The 25789-nt window shown below is 41.3% G+C and overlaps 1 protein-coding gene across 5 annotated transcripts in view; it reads right to left on the reverse strand.

Annotated features, from left to right (window-relative positions):
• Nucleotides 1-7140: 7140 nt before the first annotated feature.
• ENTHD1 (ENTH domain containing 1) overlaps nt 7141-25789 on the reverse strand; it is a 97676-nt gene continuing 79027 nt past the window's right edge. For 4 of the 5 annotated variants that reach the window (XM_059886591.1, XM_059886593.1, XM_024991974.2 and 1 more), the window contains exons 6-7: nt 22057-22452; nt 7141-8388 (exon numbers count right to left, since the gene is read on the reverse strand). In XM_059886591.1, coding sequence (XP_059742574.1) covers nt 7784-8388; nt 22057-22452 — 1001 coding nt within the window. In that variant the 3' untranslated portion in view covers nt 7141-7783. The remainder of the gene's footprint in view (nt 8389-22056; nt 22453-25789) is intronic. The other variant, NM_001205542.1, reaches the window with a different exon arrangement.

Here is a 25789-nt window from a genome sequence, read left to right on the forward strand (position 1 = left end):
CAATATATTCTAGCATAACAATAATATGGTTGGCCTCCCCAAACGACTTGGTGTTCTGCAAGAAATAAAAATTTCTCAATTCCACGTAAGTAAACCCTGCCCGCTTTTAAAAATCACATCTCAGAATCCATTCTATTAAAAATAAAGTGAAACTAAGAAAAACAATCCCCAGGATGCCTGAGTGCATAACTGTTCACCAAGTTGTTCTCTATTCCCTTTCTCTGTAAAATGAAGACACGGGAGAGAAGGGACTCCTTGAGCAACCAGAAACAAGCCACTGTCACAGCAAACTCATTTGGTGGGACGATGAGTCACCAAGATCTCCAAGCCCCAAGCCCCACTCCCTCACTCTTAAAGATTTTTCTTTGATGTGGACCATTTTTTAAAAAGTCTTTATCAAATTTGTTATAATATTGCTTATGCTTTATGCTTTGGTTTTTTGGCTTCAAGGCAAATAGGATCTTAGCTCCCTGACTAGGGATTGAACTTGCACTCCCTGAATTGGAAGGTAAAGTCTTAACCACTGGATTGCCAGGGAAGTCCCATCCAAAACCCTTTTAAAAGCCTATTTTTATCACTTTGTGAGTGGATTTTGGAAACCCTTTAACTCTCACATTTCTGTGACGGTTTATTTTCAGTATGATCCATTTCCTTGTTGCTTGGTCCTTTTCTGTTACTCAGTCTATAAATGTTACCTATGTGTGTGTGCGTGTGCTGGGTCATGTCCAACTCTTCATGACCCCCACAGACCATAGCCCACCAGGCTCCTCTGTTCATGGAATTTTCCAGGCAAGAATACTGGACTGGATTGCCATTGCCTTCTCCAGGGGATCTTCCCCACCCAGGAATCAAACCTTTGTCTTCTGCATCTCCTGCATTAGCAGGCTGGTTCTTTACAAGCTGAGCCACCTGGGAAGCCCTAAATGCTACCTCTCATCTCCTATTGTAGATGCATAAAAGGAAACTAAAGTGCTCACATTTTTTTTTTTAGATTCCTATTTAACATTTATTTTTATTTTTAAAATTTATTTAATTGGAGGCTAATTACCTTACAATATTGTAGTGGTTTTTGCCATACATTGGCATGAATCAGCCATGGGTATACATATGTTCCCCATCCTAAACCCTCCTCCCACCTCCCTCCCCATCCCATCCCTCAGGGTCACCCCAGTGCACCAGCCCTGAGCACCCTGTCTCACGCATCGAACCTGGACTAGTCATCTATTTCACATATGATAATATACATGTTTCAATTCTATTCTCTCAAATCATCCTACCCTCACCTTCTCCCACAGAGTCCAAAGGCCTGTTCTTTGCATCTGTGTCTCTTTTGCCATCTCACATATAGGGTCATCGTGACCATCTTTCTAAATTCCATATATATGTGTTAATACACTGTACTGGTGTTTTTCTTTCTGACTTACTTCACTCTGTATAATAGGCTCCAGTTTCATCCACCTCATTATAACGGATTCAAATGCATTCTTTTTAATAGCTGAGTAATATTCCATTGTGTATATGTACCACAGCTTTCTTATCCATTCATCTGCTGATGGACATCTAGGTTGCTTCCATGTCCTGGCTATTGTAAACAGTGCTATGATGAACACTGGGGTACACATGTCTCTTTCAATTCTGGTTTCCTTGGTGTATATACCCAGCAGTGGGATTGCTGGGTCATATGGCAGTTCTATTTCCAGTTTTTTAAGAAATCTCCACACTTTTCTCCATAGTGGCTATATTAGTTTGCATTCCCACCAACAGTGTAAGAGGGTTCCCTTTTCTCCCCATCCTCCCCAGCATTTATTGTTTGTAGACTTTTTGATATTTTTGACCCACCAGTTCATAATCCTATTCTCAGACTCTCGTTCTGGCTCCCAGCTTTTGCACATGCTGTTCTCTCTGCCTAGGAAATTCTCTCTACCCTAACTCCCTTTGCTTGACTAAATTCTGCTTATCCTTTAGGATTCAGTTTGGATTTTATTTCCTCTGGGGGGCGTTCCCTGACCCCAGATTGGAGCTGGTTGTGGTTCTTTACCAGGCTCTCCACACCATCCTTTGCCTTCCAATTCACAGGACTTACACATTATACTCTAATTACCCATTGATCTGTGACTCCACCAAACTGTGCCTCTGAAGACAAGACGCATCCATTTTGTTCACCACTGTATCTCCAATGTCTAAGAAACTGCCTACTTATAAAGGGTGCTTAATAAATATTTAAAGAATGAACACATAAGTAATTTGACAGAAAGTAAACTAGAAAATATTTTTATAATTGTCTTATAATAAGATCCTCAATTCCAAGTAAAACGCTTAAGAGAATAACATCTAATGAAGTATTTTTAATCTGAGATAATTACAAAGTCAATCAGAACATACCCACTCCTAATTTAAGCCAAGTTTGTTCTATTCGTTTAATGGAGTTGGCTAAATAGAAACTGAAATAAGTGCTTGTTAATTATACTAATTAACAAACGGTTGAATTAAAATATATGAGCTATGTAAAACCTAGTTAAAATCTGAAGTTACTATGTGCATGTAATAAGTGCATAGGAAGTAAGTTAGTTTCTCAAGAGGATAGTTTTCGTTCTCTCCGTTATTTGTGGGGTTTCTCTGAGTAAATTTCAAGATGTCTGATATAGCACTTTTCAGTGATGGGGGTGGGGAGGAAAGAATGCTGTATCTCTGGAAGCTTTTTATTTTTATTTTTTTGGAAGCTTTTTATTCTCAACTCTTGGCAATGTACAACTAAGAAATTTTATAGCTGTTACAAAAAAGAGATCTTCCATCTTTCTATCCCTTAAGAATCCATTGGTGGATATTCCCAGATGATGAAGAAAGCCAATAGAAGGTGTCTTATGATTTCATACTTATTTTATGCTCTGCTTTATTTCAGAAAGAAGTTTTATTTGCCCAACATGTCATTAGTGGCATTTATTTCAATAATCCTGGAACTTGTATTTCAGCTCCAAAGTTATTTCCTTAAAGAATTCTTACACCAATCAAATCCTATATATTATTTCCCAGAACTATTAGCCTCTCACATTTTAAAACACAACTTGATTAATCTGTCAAAGTTCTCCAGAATTCTAGAACTCAAGCTGTCGGAAAACAGAAGTTATATCTGATTTTGTTCAGCACTGTATCCTCAGGGCCTGGTGTAGAGTCTTATGGCACTGAAAAAGATGGAGACCTGATAGACAGATGATTGCAGAAGCCACTTTTCCCTAAGGGCACGTGTTGAGTTCAACACATTCCAATTTTCATTTTGGTGGCCTTGAAAGGTGATGAGAACAAATTACTTGACATAAGGTGGGGCGTTAAACAAAAGACACTCCTTATGGTGAAGTGGAACCATATGGCTATGCATTGATAATGAATTTGAAATGAACAATCTCTTATGAGGAATTTAAGTCTGAGATTAACCTGATTATTCTAGAAGACTTCAAGCAATGGCCATGATTTACCTAACTACTATGAATACTCATTGGAAGGACTGATGCTGAAGCTGAAGCTCCAATATTTTGGCCACCTGATTTGAAGAACTGACTCATTTGAAAAGACCCTGATGCTGGGAAAGATTGAAGGTGGGAGGAGAAGGGGATGACAGAGGATGAGATGGTTGGGCATCACCGACTCAATGGACGTGAGTTTGAGTAAACTCCGGGAGTTGGTGATGGACAGGGAGGCCTGGTGTGCTGCAGTGCATGGGGTGGCAAAGAGTTGGACATGACTGAGAGACTGAGCTGAACGGAACTTAAATTATATCTCAATTTTTAAAAATTTGTGGATTGCAGTTATGCAAAGGAAAATTTATAGCCTTATGCATGTATTAGACCATTCTTAATAGTTTGCTAGCAAGAATACTCTTTAGTTTACTTATTACTCTTACCAGTAAGAATTTTATACTAGTTTACTTACCATTTCTACTAACAAAGATATGCTTGACACTATCTGTAATAAACAGAGGTCTGTGAAAAATAATATAGCCAATTTTACAAGAACCAAGTCAGTCAGTCAGTTCAGTCACTCAGTCGTGTCCGACTCTTTGCGACCCCATGAACTGCAGCACACCAGGCCTCCCTGTCCATCACCAACTGCCGGAGATCACTCAAACTCGTGTCCATTGAGTCAGTGATGCCATCCAGCCATCTATTCCTCTGTCGCCCCCTTCTCCTCCTGCCCCCAATCCCTCCCAGCATCAGTCTTTGCCAATGAGTCTTCGCATCAGGTAGCCAAAGTATTGGAGTTTCAGCTTTAGCATCAGTCCTTCCAAAGAACACCCAGGACTGATCTCCTTTAGAATGGACTGGTTGGATCTCCTTGCAGTCCAAGGGACTCTCAAGAGTCTTCTCCAACACCACAGTTCAAAAGCATCAATTCTTCGGTGCTCAGCTTTATTCACAGTCCAACTCTCACATTCATACATGACCACTGGAAAAACTATAGCCTTGACTAGATGGACCTTTGTTGGCAAAGTAATGTCTCTGCTTTTCAATACGCTATCTAGGTTGGTCATAACTTTCGTTCCAAGGAGTAAGTGTCTTTTAACTTCATGGCTGCAATCACCATCTGCAGTGATTTTGGAGCCCAAAAAAGTAAAGTCTGACACTGTTTCCACTGTTTCCCCATCTATTTCCCATGAAGTGATGGGACCAGATGCCATGATCTTCGTTTTCTGAATGTTGAGCTTTAAGCCAACCTTTTCACTTTCCTCTTTCACTTTCATCAAGAGGCTTTTTAGTTCCTCTTCACTTTCTGCCATAAGGGTGGTGTCATCTGTATATCTGAGGTTATTGATATTTCTTCTTTTCATTATAGGGGACTGGAATGCAAAAGTAGGAAGTCAAGAAACACCTGGGGTAACAGGCATATTTGGCCTTGGAATACAAGAATCAAGTAGAATTATAGAAATGGAAAATACAGTAGCTGAATTAAAAACTAAGTGAAGATTTAACAACAAATCATATATAGCTGAAGACAGAATTCGTTAACTTGAAGGTAGGTTGGGAAATAATCACCCTGAGATTCATTCAATAAGTATGCTGAAATATTCTGCTGTGAAGTGTCATGATATCTGAAATTTATTTTCAAATAGCTCAGCAAAATGTGTGTGTTTATCTATATAATGTGTATATAGACACAGATGTGTTTAGCAAGAGAGGGAGGTAAGGCAAATATAGCAGCATGTTAACAACTGGTGAATCTGAATAAAGGCTATATGGATGTGCAATGTACAATTGTACATTGAACATTTCTATAAACTCTTCTAAAATTACAAATAAAACTGGTAAAACAGTAGCACTTAAATAGCACAAAAATATGAAGAACAAAGGATTAAGTCTTTAAAAAAAGAAATAGAAGCCTTCTTGGGGGGAAATAATGAGCTTATTGAAAAACATGAAAAGAACATCTATATAGACAGAGGTTTTAGAGATATACCATGTTCATGGATTGGAAGATTAAATTTGTAAAAATTTCTCCAAATTAATAGAGTTAATGCAACTTTATTCAAAGTTGAATAGGGCTCTGGAAAGAACTTGACAAGCTGCTTCTATAATATATATAGAAAAGGGCCAAGAAAACAAAAACTCTTTTGGATTCCAAATGCCACAGACAATATTGTTTTGTTCCTACCTCAGTGGTGCCTCTTTTTCAACTTCCTTCCTTAGTTTCCCAGCTTCTTCCTGATCTTATGTTAGAATGCCCCAGGGCTCAGGCCTTCAACTTCTTTCCATTATCACACTGAGTCCTTTGGTAATTTCATCTAGTCTCATAACTTTAAATAAAAATCACTTACTAGCCTCCATTTCAATCTAGATCTCTCTCAAACTCACTCTTCTATCCAATTGTTTACTTGATATCTCTACTTGGTTATCTAATAGACATCTGAAATTTTAAAAAATGGATGCCTTAAATTAAAAAAAATTATTTCAGTTCAGTTCAGTTCAGTTGCTCAGTCATGTCTGACTCTTTGTGACCCCATGGACTGCAGCATGCCAGGCCTCCCTGTCCATCACCAACTCCCAGAATTTACTCAAACTCATGTCCATTGAGTTGGTGATGCCATCCAACCATCTCATCCTCTGTCGTCCCCTTCTCCTCCTCCCTCAATCTTTCCCAGCATCAGGGTCTTTTCAAGTGAATCAGCTCTTCATATCAGGTGGCCAAAGTATTGGAGTTTCAGCTTCAACATCAGTCCTTCCAATGAATGTTCAGGACTGATTCCTTTAAGATTGATCTTTAGGATCTCCTTGCAGTCCAAGGGACTCTCAAGAGTCTTCTGCAACACCACAGTTCAAAAGCATCAGTTCTTAAAGCGCTCAGCTTTCTTTATAGTCCAACTCTCACAACCATACATGACTATTGGAAAAACCATAGCCTTGACTAGAGGGACCTGTATTTTTTGGCCACACCACACAGCATGTGGGATCTTAGTTCCCTGATCAGAGAGTGAACCCATCCATGCCCTCTGTAGTGGAAGAGTAGAGTCTGAACAATTGGATTGCCAGGGAAGTCCCTAAATTTTTTTCTATCTGCAACTTTCCTCATCTTAGTTGATGGCAACTTCATCTTGAATTTTAGTTGCTCAGTCCAATACCTTTGGGTTCATCCTTGACTCTTCTCTTTCACATATTTTATCCAACTCATCAGCAAACCCCTAAGTGAATCACTTCTCATTTACCTTTACTGTGCTGACCCTGGCTTGAGCCATGTCCAGCTCTTATCCGGGTAACTTCAACAGCCTTCCAACTGGCTTATTTCCTCACCCCACGTTCCTGCACTATCAGTGTCCTCTGGTTCTTAACCCAGTGTGCATGACGAAAACCAGTTTTCATTTGGGACCAGCACCCAGAGCACTAGAATTCTTTTTTAAATGTCTCATATTTCTTCAAAATTATCAGAGATTATTTTAGCCTTTGGTTAGTAATTGCCGAGACTGAACAATGGGTACATGGAGCCCTTTACATTGTTCTTTCAAATAAATATGAAACAAAACAAAAGCTTCTCTGGTGACTCTAATCGCAGCAGGATTGAGAATCACTGGTCTGTAATCCCCAAACCAGATCATTTCCCCCATAAATAATTGAGACAGTTCTATTTAAAAAGCTGTCTTAAAGAATTAAAAAAGATACATAAAAGACTAAAAACACCAAATTTATTTTCCAAAATACAAGAAAAAGGTACACATTTAAATTCACTTTGCATATAACAACAACAAAAACAGCAAAACCCCACCTATTTCATGCCCTACTTATCTCAACTTAACTCGCAGCCACCTGTGGCATCCACAAGAAGGGCAAGATTTTTGGCCCTTTTTTGCAGAACCTGAAAGGTGACATGAAAAGGTGTGAAACATATACCCCAGACTCAATTCTCCTGAGACAAGGCAAAGGCTTGTTAACGATGAAGCTCCCTACTGATGGAAAATGAGAGGCTTCTTACTGCCAACTTATCCAGGAACTCTGGAATAGTCATCTGTTGTTTGAAGCATTACCACAACTTTCACTACTGCTCAATGTTATTTTGAGGTAAAGTTCAGAGCATGGAGGAATGAAATTCTCTTCAGTTTCAAATGAACTAATATTTAAACCTGAAAATATTATCAAAGGTGATTCTTTTTCTCTTTAAAAAATAAACCACCCAGACGAATTTATTGGTTTGATGTATACTTGTTTAATAAACCTGACAAAGAATAATCAAACTATCATTCTATTTTTGCACAGTATGAGAATCTATAAAATGTTTTGTATTCTATCAAAAATAGCTACTGAGATAATTAGACTTGATCTGAGCCCGCCTCAGAATACTGGGGGAACTGCAGAGACTTGCTTATTTGTGGACTGGAGCCACTCATGCTTACCAGACGGCTACTGATGACATTAAGCTCTCGTATCACCATGCTCAGGTCTTCGTGCAACGTGACTATGGCATTTTTTACCTCCCCAAGAAGAACATTAGTGGAACTGTCTGCTTCAGGCTCCCTAGACAGGTCTTTGGTTGCCTGAGAACTAGAGCAGGACATTGAGGTGAAATGGTCTACATTCTGAGTGGAAAACGCTACCCAATTACTGCTAGAAATAGAACTTGTCTTCTCTTCGGCAGAACCAGAGTTGTCTGGAAGAATTTCCAGTAGGTTGAGGTGCTCATTTTCTTTTTCATCGGAGGACAATGGACTCCTAGGAGCGAAAGGGTGATGAATCCTGGCTGTCTTATCTATATTTTTAACAGAGGCAGAAGAAGATTGTTGACGGGACAAAGTCCAAAAGGAAGGTCCGGCCAAAACTGGGGGTAAGGGATGAACAGACTTCACTGGAGAGGCTGAATCAGGGGATGACACAGATAAAGTAGAAAAGGAGAATGTTCCCTCAGAGGCAGCTGAAACTAAAATGTATAAATGAAAGACAAAGATTAGGCAACATACAAATAAGAGTAACAGCTTACATAATTTTACAATGTCAGATTCTATCTGGTCTCAGTATAAACTACTTAGAATTTTATATGTTAAAGAGTCACAATAGGCCCAAAGAAAACCAAAGCAGGAAACAGAGAAAATCTAAAGATGTGTGATACATCAATAATACCCTAGAAAAGGGACTTAAGTAGAAATATCAATATTCATCTTGACTCTCAAACTTTGCCCAATATATTTTTACACTACACTTATCAGAGAGCAGAAAAGTAGAATATTATACCCTCTTCTACTCACTGCCAGAATTTTAAGTTGACATTTAAAACAGAAAGTCTAAGAAACCTGTAACTTAGATTCCTTCTTTTTTTGGTTTTTAACAGAAAATATTATGGCAAAACGAACCACCAACTACAAGTGCCTTGGAGTTAAAAAACTGAGCTTTTTCTCTCAACAGTCAAATATAGTCAAGGCTGAGTCCAACCCATCGAGATCCAGGACACTTTAGCACTTGCATATAATTTTTTTTTTCCACCAAGAAACTACAAATAAAATGAAAAGCATTCTAAGCCTATTTTCCATAAAATTAAAGATTTGATAATGTTTTTAACTTCCCTTCCGGCAAAAATCATATTAAACCTCTTCTTTCACACTTTATTTTAAATCATTATTTCCCAAACCATTATGGAGAACACTGTGTCCTTTAAGATGTAAAAAGATGTTTTGTGAGAACTGGGTTTCAAAGTCAAATAAGATTGGCCAATCGCACACTGTGCCTCCCATTAGGAGATTAACAATATCCGTTAGCATATTCAAGGTTCTGAGAAATCCATAGTATAGTTGACCCTTGAACAACATGGGGCTTGGGGTGCTGGCCCGCCCCACATTCAAAGACCCCCATATAACTTTACAGTTGGCCCACCATATCTGCAGTTCCAAATCAGCAGACTCAATCAACCTCAGATTGTATAGTACTGTTCTATGTATTTACTGAAAAAAAAATCGTGTATAAGTAGACTCATGCAGTTTGAACCCATGTATTCAAAGGCCACCTGTAAGTTATTCAAGTGTTTTCCAAACTTTATTGGACATAGATCATTTTCTTGTCTCCTTGGAATGTCTATTTTTATTCATTTATGCCTTACGTGGGCTTCCCAGATGGCTCAGTGGTAATCTACCTGCCAAAGCAGGAGCCATGGGTTCAATCCCTGGGTTGGGAAATGGCAACCCACTCCAGTATTCTTGCCTGGAAAAGTCCATGGACAGAGTCTGGTGGCTACAGTCCATGGGGTTGCAAAGAGTCAGACACGACTGATGTGACTGAGCTCGTATGCCTTAAAAGGTGATACAAGTTGTCAAATTCCAGTGCCGAAGTCTTTGAAATTAACTCTGGACTTACTACTTTAAAAAAATTTTAATTGGCAATTCCCTGGCAGTCCAGTGATTAAGACTCTGTGCTTCCACTGCAAGCGGGCATGGGTTTGATCCCTGCTCTGGGAACTAAGATCCCACACGCCACGAGGCATGGCCAAAAACTAAAAGTAAATAAAATAACAGTGAGAATAATTTGAGAATAAAATAATTAAAAAAACAAAACCTTATTCACTATAAGTCATAGAAGAGGGAGATTAATGCTTACCACTTAGCACACAAGACTTATCTTTCTTTCTTATTTTATTTATTTTACATATTCATGTCATTCTAAACTAAATTGGACCTCTTGTCTAAAAATGTGGCCAGGGCAGACAGCTTCTATTTTTGGTTTCAAAGCCACCTGGTGCCCAGCTCCAGTTCTCAGGAGAGAATTCCAGTCACGAAACTTTAAGGGGTGAAATGAGTATTCTCAGCGCCTAGCTCCAGTTCTCAGGAGAGAATTCCAATCACGAAACTTTAAGGGGGTGAAATGAGTATTCTCAGCTGGCGCAGCAGCAGGCCACAGAAAGGAAAGTAGGAACTTCATTAACAAACGGTCAAGACAGGACAAGCACACTTAAGAATCCAGGTCAGGCTTATCCAACATGCTATCCTTGGATTAAAAAGAGGGTACGTGGTTACCATCCTGCCAATGACGGAAGCCTCTATATATGCGTGTCCTGAGTCACTCTGAAACTCTCTGGGCTGTACTCACAGCTGTCATTGGACACATCTCTATGCCACCCTCCTATTTTCCATCAATATATCCTGGATCCTTGTCTTTCTTGGTCTATTCTCAGGCTAGAGTAACACGTTCTCCAGTGGCTAGCATCTCACTTCAGAGACCCTCCATGTACCTTCTCCAGAAAACACATCTCTAGACTTCTGCCAGAGGTTGTGAGAGTTGGTTGAATATTCAGGGCAACTATTCATCTGTTTGACAAGGAGGAAAAGTCTAAGGATTTAAACTGCTTTTCAATTAGCTATTTTCGAATTCTCTTTATTTAGCACCACACTCCAACAACAACCTGTGGAATAGGCTTCATAATCCCATTTAAAACATGAGGCAAAGGCATCTCAAAGAAGCAAAGAAACTTTCCCAAGATCACAAGGCTAAAAAGGGGTAGAGATGAGACTCAAATTCAAGTCTGTGATGTTAAAGCACATAATCTAATCCACTAAGCTCTACATCCACACCATTCTAGTATATTATAATTATTTTTACTCTATTAGAGAGTTATGTTAAATTCTAGATATGAAGTTGAGAAGGCAGGCAACCAGGATGATGAGGGATGTAGAAGGGTTGCTGCTGTTGCTGCTAAGTCGCTTCAGTCGTGTCCGACTCTGTGCGACCCCAAAGACAGCAGCCCACCAGGCTCCCCTGTCCCTGGGAGTCTCCAGGCAAGAACACTGGAGTGGGCCGCCATTTCCTTCTCCAGTGCATGAAAGTGAAAAGTGAAAGTGAAATCGCTCAGTCATGTATATGCAAATCTTTACCCCAAAACAGATAGGAAGACAAAGGGTAGGAGGCTATATTTAGTTAATTGAAAACAATCAGAAAATCTTAGTAATATTTATCTTCCATTTCTCATATTGTGTACATGTTGGAACTGCTGTTAGCAGGAGAAAGTAACAGGAAAAGAGATTTCAGTCCAGTTGAAAAATGAAAACGTTTAAATAGTTGTGGTTTCTCACACTTGACACGCGCTGCTTTGGGAAGCGGTGAGGTTCTTAACACTCATGGAGCTCATGCACAGCCTGAGCAACCATTTGGCAGGAACGTTTCAGGCAAGATCAAGGCATCAGCCGACAGAGCTATATATCCTTGGTGAGATTCTAGGATTCTAGGACCCAAACCACACACGTGAGAGTACTAAGGAACTATTCCAGAAATAGTTCACTCTGGTAAGAAAGAATGATTTCATAAGGAAGATTTAAGAAGGCCAGGAGGAAAATAATATTTCAGTCAAATGTTAGTATAATGTTATCTTATATATTTAAAGATCTCTGGTTCCTCTGCCTGTTCTAAACCCAGCTTGTACATCTGGAAATTCTCGATTCAAGTACTGCTGAAGCCTAGCTTGAAGGATTTTGAGCATAACCTTACTAGCATGGGAAGTGAGCACAAGTGTCTGGTAGTTTGAACATTCTTTAGCATTGCCCTTCTTTGGAATTGAGATGATAGAGATTTTCTTTTCTTGGGCTCCAAAATCACTGTGAATGGTGACTGCAGCCATGAAATTAGAAGACACTTCCTTTTTGGAAGGAAGGCTATGACAAACCCAGACAGAGTATGAAAAAGCTAAGACATCACTTTGCCAACAAAGGTTCGCATAGTCAAAGCTATGGTCTCTCCAGTAGCCATGTACGGATGTGAGAGCTAGATCATAAAGAAGGCTGAATGCTAAAGCTTTTGAATTGTGATTTGAAGAAAATTCTTGAGAGTCCATTGGGCAGCATGGAGATCAAACCAGTCAATCCTAAGGGTAATCAACCCTGAATACTCATTGGAAGGGCTGATGCTGAAGCTCCAATATTTTGGCCACCTGATGTGAAGAGCTGACTTATTGGAAAAGACCCTGATTCTGGGAAAGATTGAGGGCAGGAGGAGAAGAGGGCAGCAGAGGATGAGATGGTTGGATGGCATCACCGACTTGATGGACATGAACTTGGGTGAACTCCAGGAGACGGTGAGGGACAGGGAGGCCTGGCGTGCTGCAGTCCATGGGGTTGCAAAAAGTTGGACACGACTTAGTCACTGAACAACAACAAATATATTTAAAGATAACACAGTTATGGTAGGCACACACGTGTGACATGACGAGTACCTGGCTTCAGTTTTATGCTGAAACTGAAAGTTGCTCAGTCGTGTCTGACTCTTGGGACCCCATGAACTATACAGTCCATGGAATTCTCCAGGCCAGAATACTGGAGTGGGTAGCCTTTCCCTTCTCCAGGGGATCTTCCCAACCCAGGGATCGAACCTAGGTCTCCCACACTGCAGGCAGATTCTTTACCAGCTGAGCCACCAGGGAAGCCCACAGTTTAATGCCAGTGTTTCTTAAAGTGGGGTTCCTGAACCAGCAGCAGCATCACCTGGGAATTTGTTAAAATGAAGTTCTAGGGCCCCACCCCAGACCAGCTGAATCAGACACTGGGCATTGGGGCTCAGAAAACTGGGTTTGAACAAACCTGCAGGTGTTTCTGCTACGTGCTCTGGTCAGAGAATCACTGCTTCTTGCTGTATGCCCACCTTTATCCTGCTGCGTAGCTACAACTGCTGAGTAAACAGCTTCTCACTGTTTATAGTTCTGCAGCTTTGATTCGTAGGCTGCTTGATGCTTTTGCTCATAAGAACCCACTTCATCTCTAATTGCTGCACGCCAATTTACTTTTGTTTCCAAACACACTGCAGCTGTACCAGCCACTGCACACTGCGCCTCAGGGCGCATCTCCCTCCCCGGTTAGTGACCCTTCTCTGGCTCACTGCGGAGGTTGTTAACGAGCATCCTCTTCATACAGTCGACCCCCCAGAGCTGAAATGCAGCAAGTATTGCAAATCAGCTGCAGCAAATGGCTGGATTTAAAAGTCTCACTGTGTGATACAGGCATGCTAATGAATGCCAGACTCGCTTGAAGATAGCAGTGACAAGATTTTTCCAAATGCTGATGTGTTATCTCTAATTTTTTATACTCACAAATAACACTGGATCTGCTAATTAGGGTCACAAAGAGTTGGACACGATTGAAGCGACTTAGCAGGCACACACTGTTAATTATTATACTACAATTTTAAACTTAAAAAGCATTTGGAAGTACTGGGTTGAAAAAAATAAGATAACAAATACTTCTGGAAATATTTAAAGTTATCTTTAGCAGTAAATGTAAATTTTTCTGCAAGCAGCTGGTCTTTGGTAAACAGTTCACTGTACAAGAGAGGGATTTTTTTCTTTTTCTCATTCTCCAATTCATCTCTTTCAGTTTTCCTCACTAATATAGAATGGCTGTCAAGTTACCTACACACAGGAATTATATTATCCTGATTTTGTTCTATGGCTAAAGAATGAAACATTTACAAAATTCTTTGTAACAGAATTATTCAAAACTGCCAAAAAGTGGAAACAACCCAAACGTCTGTGAACTGATTATGATAAAGAAAATGTGTTTATCCATACACTGGAATAATATCCAGCCACAAAAAGGAATGACTTACTGATTTATGCTACATTGTGGGTAAACTTTGAAAACACGATGCTCAGTGAAATAAATTAATCACAAAAGGCCTCATGTTGCATGACTCCATCACGTGAAATGTCCAGAAAAGGTAAATCCAAAGACACAGAAAGTAGACAGTGGCTACCAGGGCCTGGGATAAAGGAGGCAGAGAGCAACTGCTCGTGTGTACAGAACTTTTGAGGGTAATGGGAATGCTCTGGCATTAGTAGTGATGACTGTACAACCCTGAGAATACACTGAAAAACCACTACATTGTCCATTTTCAAAGGGTGCACTCTATGGTACAGGAATTAGATCTCAATTTTTAAAAGCTGCCATATTTGAAAATTTATTTTTAGTATCATTATTATAAATAAGCTACATAAAAGAACCAGATTTAGGAGTAACATGGGGCTAGAGAGAAATGCTAGTAAGTCTGCCGCTTATTATTAAGTAGTTATAAATCACTTATGCTGGATTTTTATTGGGAAAATTGGATTATTGGATTAAAGATGAGTTTTCTCACTTACTTATGAAGTATAAATGTAGTTCATTAAATTAAAAAAATCAAATCGGTGCGTCTTTCTGTCTGCACAAGAGCAGGCAGGAGCTGCACAGCTGGAAGGGTTGCTGCGGCCCTGTCTAGGGGGCGGGAGCACCCTGGCCGTGACTTCCCTGGAGGGTGATAAGCCTTCCTCTCCCGTCAACGCTCTTCTCCACACGGTGCCTGTGGACCACACTGACCACTAGCTCACCAGAGTTAGCTGGGATGGTCTGTAGAACTGCTTTCTATCATTTCCCCCATTGCTTCAGGGACACTGTTAATCGTTCTAACTCCAAAGGCTTTTATAGGCAAAAAGAAAAAGGCATTGAAAATGAGTCTTTGGTGTGTGTGTCACTTTAGTTTCTTTTCCTAGCAAAGGTGAACTGAAAAACAGCTACAAAGAGCAACTACTGCTGAAATCGAGTAAAAAAAAAAAAATGGAACCAAATGAGACAGAGAGGAGGAAGCCAGTGAGAATGGTCACTGCTATCTCAACAAGACAAAGTACAGATAATTTTTTCCTCCCCCAAATTAGAAAGTAAAATCCAGTGTGTCTAACACACTCACCCTGACTGTGGCTTATAAGACTATAAGGAAAGCTGCCTGCCACCAAATTGGCTTCGAAGTATGTACTAGCTCCTTCTTCCTTTTTAGTGCGTGTTAAACTAACGACCTAAAACAACAGTTTGAGCTTCAGACAAATAAGCACAGGAGCAGAAGGAATGGGCTGTTCTCAGAACAGAGGTACTGAGCATCAAAAGGTCAAAGGAGGTTGCTGCAGCAAATTCATTCCTCTCATTCAGTAAAGATATTAAAGCTGGCTGCCTTAGATAGTCTCCCTGGTATCTGAGAACCGCTAAAATATGCAAGTATTTTTTTAATTTGTCCAGTTCATTATCTCCAAAGAGTTTTATGACATTGGACCTGGACCCTTCCTGTAAACAAACACTTAAATGAAAACCAGAAAAAAAGTACTGTTGTTATACTCCACCACCCAGTATCCATGGAGACTAACATACATTTAGTCTCATCATTTCTTGAATTCCTCAACCACAATGACCTTCAGCCATTCCTCTGAGTATTCCCTAGAATGTCATCACTCACAACTGCCCTACTTTGAAACCTTGTTTTCCAAGATTACTTTTTCTTCTCAGTTTCTTCCAGCTCTATGGATTCCTTTTACATTCCTTTTTATACATCTGCACTTTGGCCTCATTGATGCAATGATGCCATGCAAAGATGCAATGATCTTTCTCTTTTCTGTCTTTCTATCAGTGTCCTCTTGGTTCTGGCTCCTTTCTTAAACCAGTCTAGAATCCCAGGATCCATCACTTTAGCCATTTTCTGGCTACTCTCTTGCTGAATGTCTTCTGCCTTCAGTTCAGTTCAGTTCAGTTCAGTCACTCAGTCGTGTCCGACTCTTTGCGACCCCGTGAATCCCAGCACGCCAGGCCTCCCTGTCCATCACCATCTCCCGGATTTCACTCAGACTCACGTCCATCGAGTCGGTGATGCCATCCAGCCATCTCATCCTCTGTCGTCCCCTTTTCCTCCTGCCTCCAATCCCTCCCAGCATCAGAGTCTTTTCCAATGAGTCAACTCTTCGCATGAGGTGGCCAAAGTACTGGAGTTTCAGCTTTAGCATCATTCCTTCCAAAGAAATCCCAGGGCTGATCTCCTTCAGAATGGACTGGTTGGATCTCCTTGCAGTCCAAGGGACCTTACTTGCCGCTGATTTCTTTCTTTGGCCTCGCTGGGTGGCATGCAGGATCCTAGGTCCCCAACCAGGGAATAGAAACTGTGCCCCCCACAATGAAGTCTTAGCCACTGGACCATCAGAGAAGTCTCCTTGCTGCTAATTGCTAATTCAGGAGTCATCAAAACTTTGATATAAAGGACAAGATAGGAGACCTTTTAGGATTTGTGGTTCATACGGTCTCTGTTTGAACTACTAAGCTCTGCTGATGTGGCACAAAAGCAGCCAAAGACAATATGTGAACCAAGTAGTATGGTTGTTTTCCAATAAAACTTTTATTTACAAAAACAGGCAGTGGGCCAGATTCAGTCCAGGCTGAAAGTTGGTCAATCCCTGTCATAGGCCTATTTCAATTTAAATATCTGCCTTTTTCATTTCTATCCCTGGGATGCTCAGCACAGGAAAAAAAAAAAAAAAAAAAAAAAGCCCAGACCTGAAAAACTGGACCACTACAAATTACTGCTCCTCCATCTTCTCAGAGTCTCAGCAGCTCCTTCTTCCATTTTCTGCAGTGGCTGTTCTAATTTTTTTCCAGTTTCTTCATGGAAAAAACGAAACCACTCCAAACCCTCAGGCTTGGCAGGTGACCCCAGACAGTAAGATACGGAGGCCATGACATACGGAGTGCAGCTCATGAATGTTCAGTACATTTAATTATTAAGAACAATAAGACCCTTCCCTCACATCCGGTACACCATTTCTCCTCCTTCCTCATGGGTTCTCAGCACAAGGTGACTCTCTTTCTGGTCTGGATTCTAGTCTGCCTTCCCCATATCGCCCTCCGTCTCAGGATCTTTCCCCCTACCTTGCTCACCAGCTCTTGTCTCTATCTCTCACCTCAAATCTTTTCCTTCAGCCGACTCATTGGAAAAGACTCTGATGCTGGGAAAGATTGAAGGCAAAAGGAGAAGGGGCAGCAGAGGAAGAGATGGTGAGATAGCATCACTGACTCAATCTGAGCAAATTCCAGGAGACAGTGAAAGAGGGAAGCCTGGCACGCTGCAGTCCATGGTGACTCATAGAGTCAGACACAATTTAATAACTGAACAACAGCAACACTTTTAACACTAAAATTTAAAATAAAATATATGGCATTTTCTATTTACCCACATACTTATAATTTCTAGTGCTATCTTCCCCCCCTCCCCCACGATTCACTGGAGTCTTCCCCTAGACATATATTATGGCTTTAACCACTGTGGTGAGATCCACTGGGTCCCCATCCGGGGTGGCAAGTTCTCTGGACACCCTCAAGGGCTATGCCTACGTAATAGAGTTTGCCACTGAGAGCTCAGCCCAGGCCACCATGGAGCCGGACAAGAGCATCTTTCAAGGCCAGGTCATCAAGTGCTGCCCAAAAGGACCAACTTACCAGGGATCGGCTCCACAGACCACAGGGGCCTTCAGGAACACCCAGGTGCCGGGGGGAGCCTTCCCCAACAGCAGCCTCCAGGGCTGGGCCCGTTCCAGACCATGAGAATGGAACCGGGGGTGCAGAAGAGTCTCACCATGGTTTTTACTGTGTTGAAGCGAGGACCTGATTTTGAGAGTGGGGCTGTAGTGGGGTCAGGAGTTAACACAGCTCTACTGCTGCTGCTGCTAAGTCACTTTAGTCGTGTCCGACTCTGTGCGACCCCATAGACGGCAGCCCACCAGGCTCCCCTGTCCCTGGGATTCTCCAGGCAAGAACACTGGAGTGGGTTGCCATTTCCTTCTCCGATGCATGAAAGTGAAAAGTGAAAGTGAAGTTGCTCAGTCATGCCCAACTCTCAGCGACCCCATGGACTGAAGCCTACCAGGCTCCTCCGTCCATGGATTTTCCAGGCAAGAGTACTGGAGTGGGGTGCCATTGCCTTCTCCCCACAGCTCTACTTGGGACCATTTATTCCACGCAGAATAACTGCTCCACCCTCTTCATTCAGTGGGAGGACAGTCCAAACCCCACGCCAAAGCCATCGGGCACCCAGCAGGGCACAGGGTGGGCCTGCCATGGGGGCCAGTCTTGACTGTGGAGGGCACGGGGCAAAGCTGCAGGTAGGTGAGGCCCAGGCAGCCGGGGTCGGCTCCAGTAATGCCTTTTATAGAAAAGTAGAAATGTGTGTCTTATTGGTCAAGAATTTGGGCAGAGTTTACAAATGGAATATGAGACTCCTTCTGAGTCTCCCTCCCTTTCAGGGTTTCCCTTATAACTTTTCAACTTTGTTGCCAGTACTGAGCTCTCTCTTTTGACACCTTAACCTTTATGAAGGGAATAGTATCCTCAAGGTCTTAATTTAAGCTAATTATTTTTCTGCTTTGGAATTCAGGAATTCAGTTGACTCCTTTTTACAGATAGCAGTATTCTATTCCAATGAAATTCCCCCATCTTTTCTTCTTTTTTTTTTTTTTTACATATATTAATCATAATTATTTTAAAGTATGTATCTTATAACTTCATTATCTAGATTATTTATGAGTCTGTTTCTGTTGTTTATTTTATCCTGTATTTCTGGTCATTTGTTCATTTCCTGGTATGCCTGGTAATTTTTTGGTGAATGCCAAACCTTATGCATGAAAAATTGTAGCACCACTCAAGAAAGGATTTCATTGTCTTCAGATACTTTGCTCTAGCTGAAGCTGGGTTTCAGCATTTGGGAGGGCTGTTCTATTTCCAGGCTGTCCTTACTCCAGAATGTACCTCTGATGCATAGGGTGTAGCCCTTTAGAGGGCCCAGCTGAAAGGACGGTGTATTTACCATAGCCCCTACAATTCTGCATATCCTAAACTCCAACCTCCGTCTTCTTAGCACCACAAGACTATCAGAATCTCTGGTTAGCTTCTTGGCTTCTTCCCATTTAGTTTCTCGGCACCTTATCCAAAACCTGAGCAGTTTAGCAGCAGGCAAAAGTAACAGTAAGAAATTACACAAAGACTTGTGGACTTTTTCTCTGTGATTCCCTCCCCTCTGAAATATTAGCCCCTTAAGTCCCTGACACCTTGGAAGCCCCAAACGCCAACCCTACCTCCCAAGCTCATTGAGACAGCAGAAAGCCCAGGCCTCTCGTGTTTCCTTGGCTTCTATCACCCTGCTCTGCTAACAGGCAAACAGGCAAGGGGGAGAAAACTGAGACACTACTCAGATGCCAGCTGCAGGTCCAGGCCTCCTCTATTTCTGATGTGCTGGCTGTAAATTGAAGAATCCCACGGTACCCTCTTTGGGTTTGATAATTTGCTAGAATGGCTCACAAAACTCAGGACCTTGCTTTACTTACTATGACTGGTTTATTATAAAGGAACAACCAAATGGAAGAAATGCACGGGGCAAGGTATGGGGAAGGGACACAGAGCTGCCGTGCCTCCTCTGGGCGGTCGTCCTCCCAGAACGTTCATGAGCTCACCAACCTGGAAGCCCTCTCAACCTCATGGCCCACGGTTTTTACAGAGGTTCCATTACATAGGCATGACTGATCAAAGTATTGGCCCCTGGTTTTTTTGAAACTATCCATCACTGTCACCTGCTTGCTCTTTTTTAAAAAGCATTTACTATTTGTTTTGGCTGCGCTGGGTCTTCGTTGGAGCATGTGGGCTTCTCTAACTGTGGTGTAGGCTTCTAGGGCATGTGGTTCAGTAGCTGCAATGTGGGCTTAGTTGGAATATGTGGGATCTTATTAATAGTTCCCTGAGCATGGAGTCTTATCCATTGGACCACCAGGGAAGTCCCCATTGGCTTTTGATTGATCAAATCATTGGCCATTCCTTCTCCTCTCCCCAGAGGTCGGGGATGGAGTTGAAACATAAACATATTCTGTTTATGATGAATAACAGAAAATGCCTCTTTCTCTTCTATCACTCAGGAAAATGACAAGGGTTTCAGAAGTTCCGTGCTAGGAACCAGGGGTGAAGACCAAATATACATTACTTATTGCATCACAGTATCACAATCCTTTCCCCTAGGAGCCTGACCATCAGGCGTTTTCTACCTTCGTTGTTTTATAATGATTTCTAATAGTTTTCCAGCTTTAACCAATATTGTTCGTGGAGGATTAGACTAATGCTATCTACTTCATTGTAAGTAGGAGGAAAAGTCTTCCTTGCTAACTGATTTTAGAGGAACCTCTTGTAATTTTTCATAATTAAATATACTTGATATACAAGCTATGACCCAAAGTATTCTCAGTTTTCTTTTTGTGGTATTTGTGGAAGAAATGGACCAAAGTAACAGCTTCCCAGGGGACAGCATGCACATGAGCTAATCATAACATGCACTGGCTATTGTAACCAGCACTAATTGGTTTCTCCATCAGTAGTCTCAGCAGAAAAGTTAATTTTGTGACAAAACTAAGAATTAGTTTTATTTTTAGGTACTCAATTAAAAAAAATTCTGGGAAGAGCAGTAAGAAGAATCTCTTACTAGTCACTGACCTTACTAGCATTAAGGTAAGTTTCTTTAACCTCAAACAATTTTGGCTTCCATTGTTTGTATTTCTATTGTACTTCTGACCTGAATTTGAGGCAGTTTAAAGGATTTATATTTTAAAAGTTCATATTTTAAAAATTATATTTATGAGTTAGTAAGCATTATTACACATGAGAATCAATAAACTACTTAGTCTTTGAAATGAAAAAAAAGTGAAAGCGTTAGTCGCTCAGTCATGTCCGACTCTTTGAGACTCTGAGGACTGTAGAAGGCCAGGCTCCTCTGTCCATGGAATTCTCCATGTAAGAATACTGGAATGGGTAGCCATTCTGTTCTCCAGGGAATCTTCCCAACCCAGGGATTGAACCCAGGTCTCTTTCATTGCAGTAAGGTTCTTTACTATCTGAGCCACCAGGGGTATGTACCAGCAAATGGGTTATTCTTTTACTAATTAACTCTAAGAAGAAAGTATAAACTATGAAATGTAGGATTTAACAACTGAAAGCCAATGACCTGGGATCTCAACTGGCTTTATCCTCTATCAACCAGTCTAACAATACTGCAACCCTCTCCATGTTTTGTAAGACAGAAGAGGGAAGCAATTCTCTACTCCCCCTGCCCCTTTTTTGTTATCAGTACACAGCGCTTTTAAAAAAGGGAAAACACACACATACATACCCATATGGATGTATGTGTATGCATACACACCAATATACACACTAATCACTTTCTCTTATATAGATTTTAAATAAGTAACCTAAATGTTTGACAGGAAGCTCTTATTTAATGCTGGTGCTGCTGCTGCTGCTGCTAAGTTGCTTCAGTCGTGTCCGACTCTGTGCGACCCCACAGACAGCAGCCCACCAGGCTCCCCCTGGTATTCTCCAGGCAAGAACACTGGAGTGGGTTGCCAGTTCCTTCTCCAATGCGTGAAAGTGAAAAGTGAAAGTGAAGTCGCTCAGTCGTGTCCGACTCCTAATGACCCCATGGACTGCAGCCCCTCAGGCTCCTCCGTCCATGGGATTTTCCAGGCAGGAGTACTGGAGTGGGTGCCATTGCCTTCTCCGTATTTAATGCTAGTTCTTTCTAATTTGTTCTGTATCAAAACTGCTCAGAACTTGGGCTTCACTCAAGCACATGTAACCATGATGATGATGATCTGCTATTAGCCCTTTTTAAAAGGGGCACTTTCCCAACTCAGAAGTACCTCTCTTCATACCAACGGGAGGAAAATAAGAGAAGGCAACAAATGAGGAGAAAGAAAGCAGAGAAAAGTAAAAGAAGAGTACTTCAAAAGAGGGGTTTCTTGTAGACTCACCCCATGTGGCTAAGGTCTTGAGGTTTTCATCCTCCATCGGAACCAGGCCGGACCGTGTTGCTTTCTGATGACCCTTACTGATTACAGTCTCTTTCATTGGGTCAAATGTTGTGAATGAGGGAGATACATACAATGTCTCCACGGAGGCCTGGTTACGGAAAGTAGAATCCGACTTTGATGTCCTTAAATGAGGGCCAATGAACTCTTCTTGACTAGATGGCCAATGTGCTTGTAAAGTCGTCAACGTGTCACAGCTTTTTGCAGCTGGCTGCTTTTCTAAAGGCATTTGCAGAGGGTTTCCTGTGACGGTCTTTGTAATGGTACTGTCCAAGTTCTTGACCAGACTCACATTTGTCTGCAGAGATGGGGTTTTTTCTGAGGGAACAGGCACAGCATCTGTAAAATAACAAATGAAAGAGCTATAAAAATAGTAAAATGGAAAGTACTCTATGTCAACTTTATTGCATTTTTAATAATTGGGTATTTTTATGCTGTAACAGAATTCTCTGCTGTTTAGTCGATTCTACTTTTTCACTGTTTCTATTCTGTCTATTTAAAGTATACCCAAGCTTAAGTGATGACTAGTCGTTCTGTGGCTGTCTTCTCTCTCTCTCTCTCCTCACTGAAGCCAAGGCCAGGCAAGCTTCAAATAACTTGTCTTTAAATATTTCTCCCTTCACCCACTTTTCCATCTCTGAAACCACTCTATTTTTAGTTCCTTCAAACTTTCATCTCTTACAAGATAAACTAGAGAAAACATGCCACCTCATACTGGTCTATCCTCACAGAACCCCCAGCTACAAAAAAGTCTTTTTGCCCCAAAATAAAAAATGTCTTCTCGCCCCAGTGTCTAATCCAGGGCCCATGAAAGAAAATCACTCTCTTAGATAGCAACCTAATTTTCATAATAACTCGGTGGGAGAAAAGAAGCAATTTTTCCAGAACCGTTGTGACGATTACTAAAATGTACATTCCACTGGGTCAGGGATCTTTGTCCTTTTTATTCATTAATATCATCAAAGTACCTAGGATATAATGGGAAAAGTACCTGGAATATAACAGACAAGTAATATTTACTACAAATCAAAGGGATTGAGAGAATGGAGAGGAATTGAAATTTATCTATTGAATATGAATTATGAGCCTGGTCCAAGTTTCTGGATGTAAATTGTTACCAACACTGTCAGTGCTAGGGACTCGCTCTCGAATAATTTCACGTGAAATAGTATATGGAAAGAAAGGAAACTGACAGAGGGCAAAAGGAAGACTGTCTCGTCTGAGCTCCCCCGAAGACAGGAGGCATGGGAGCTGTGCGAGTTGCTATGAAGTGCTGGCGCGTCCCAGTGCTCATCAAAGGGCAGCTCACGGTGAGCAGCGAGATGCTCGGCGCTACCACTCTCAGGCTGTGAGTTATTATAATGAAAAGCAAATTTTCTTTGACTCTAACCTTCTTTCCCATTTCATCCACAGTTGGAGGCTAACCTGGGCAAAACTGCTGCTGGTTCACCACAGAATCAGACAGCTCAAGAAACCTAAATCTCTACCTCTACCAGGAATCCCATCCCCCGCCCCCCCAGCCCTCTCATCTCCGGATATTTTCATACTTAAAAACTCAGTTCAACTCTCGCCTTCTCTACAACGCTTGCTTTGATCCCGTCTTTCCTCGCTCTATCCTATTACTGTTTATCTTATGGTATCTTGTCAGGAGCCCTGTGAGCAGTTGTAACATGTCATCTCGCTAACTATTAATACAAGTCTGGCCGCCTACCTGAAAACAGGTTAGTTGAGGAGACCTCACTAGGAGTTTCCTTTGTACCCCAGCACCCAACAGTGCCATTCCCATAGGACGTGTTTGATACATGCCTGTTGAGTGGAAGGCCAAACTGAAGCACAAGGATAAAAAAGGTGATGGCTTTGGTTTTTAAATTGAATATCGTTTAACCACTTAATAGTGATTAAAGGAAACAGAAGATTGTTAGATAAAAATAATATCTAAAATGTTCCAGGTTTCATATGATCATGTTATATCTAGTGGATAAAGGTTCTGATAAAAAGATTAATATATTCTTAGTAGAATATGAGATCAATGGTATCCCACAGTGCATGTGTGCTCACCATATTTACATAAAAGCATGGCTAAGAAGTGAATTTTAGTCAAATATTTTTCCATTGACTTTCATTTTTCTTAGGAGAAAAGTCTTTCTATAAGTAATGAAATCATCTTGAAATTTAGCAACATGTAAACTAAGATAATTCAGAATGACAGTGACTTTCTGATGACAATAGTCATAATAATACTCCATCTAAATCTAAAGAAAGAAAGAAACTGAAATCTCAAGACACTCCTTGAAACTCATTCCTCTGTGGATGCTTCAAGTGAACTCTGCTGGCACTCCTCCATCTCACTAAGCAACCTTTTCAGTATTCTTCCCTGGCTCTGTCTCCTCCAAAATGTAGACAGTCTATCCTCGGCCCCTTTCTCTTCTGCCTCTACCATATCCCAGGGTGATGTCACCTATTACTGCTCTTAAAGGAGGATGAGATCCATCACCTGTATGCAAGTAATTCACACATTTTAATTCTCAGCTCTGACTTCTGCTGAGTTCTAGCCCCCAGCACATACCCATCTCTCTGTACAGGGCGGTCTCACTACCCTCCAGCCTGCTCACCCTGGGTGCTTGTTCTACCTCTATTAACATGACCATTAACTCCCCGGTCATGCAGGTTATTTGGAGCACAGTTGCTACTACCGCCTCTAAGAGGTCTCCCCGCCCGTTCTCTCAGTTCATTCTGCACGGTACCGCCAGAGTGGCCTTTCCAAACTGAAAACCTGCTCATGTCACTTCTTTCCAGCACGTCTTCAAACTACTTAACAGGGTTTACAAGGCTCTTTGTAAGTCCGTCCCCATTTACCTCTCGTCTCATTTTGTGCTGTTGTTGCTGTTCAGTTGCCAAGTCGTGTCCAAGCCTCTGCGACGCCATGGACTGCAGCATACTCTTCCTAAGACTGTACGGTTCTGCTGAACCTCTCCCAGTTCTTCACATTCACCATGTTTATTTCCAGTACCAAGTCTTCACCCATGCTGCTCCTTCTGCCCGAAATGCTCCTCCCTCTTTATACCTGATTCCAGCCTCCAGGCTGATGGCCATCAGGTGGACATACACTTTCACGTCTCTGGTTTCATGTCTCTCTGTGCTCTTCCTTCAATCTAGAACATCCTCATCCTTACCCTTCTTCTCTATCAAAAACCTTTCCACTCTTCTAAACTCAATTCAAATACTGCCTCCTTGGTGAAATCCTTTATATATCATCCAAGTTAAAATGAACCCCTATTTTCTTTGTTTTGCATGATACAATGGGAATATTCTTGTTTTCACTTATCATTTCAAATATTTACAGCCCATGGGGTCGTGAAGAGTCGGACATGACTAAGCATGCACACACATCATATTTCAAATATTATTCATTCATTTGCCAAATATTTATTAAGTATTAGTATGTGGCAGGCACTAAGCTCTGATGTCAGCAATGAACAAATCTTGTTGTTGACACCTCGTTAGAGCTTGTTGACAGCTCTGACACCCCCTAGAGTTTGCACACTCACTCATGGCATATATTGTGTTCAACTTGTTCAATCCATAAGTGACTGGCAGAGTACCTAACACTCACTTGATAAATGTTTGTTCCAGGAATCTTTATCTGGATGATCCAGTTGTTAAAAGGAACATGAGT

Source organism: Bos taurus, chromosome 5 (genome assembly GCF_002263795.3).
Source record: "Bos taurus isolate L1 Dominette 01449 registration number 42190680 breed Hereford chromosome 5, ARS-UCD2.0, whole genome shotgun sequence".
Classification (NCBI taxonomy): Eukaryota; Metazoa; Chordata; class Mammalia; order Artiodactyla; family Bovidae; genus Bos; species Bos taurus.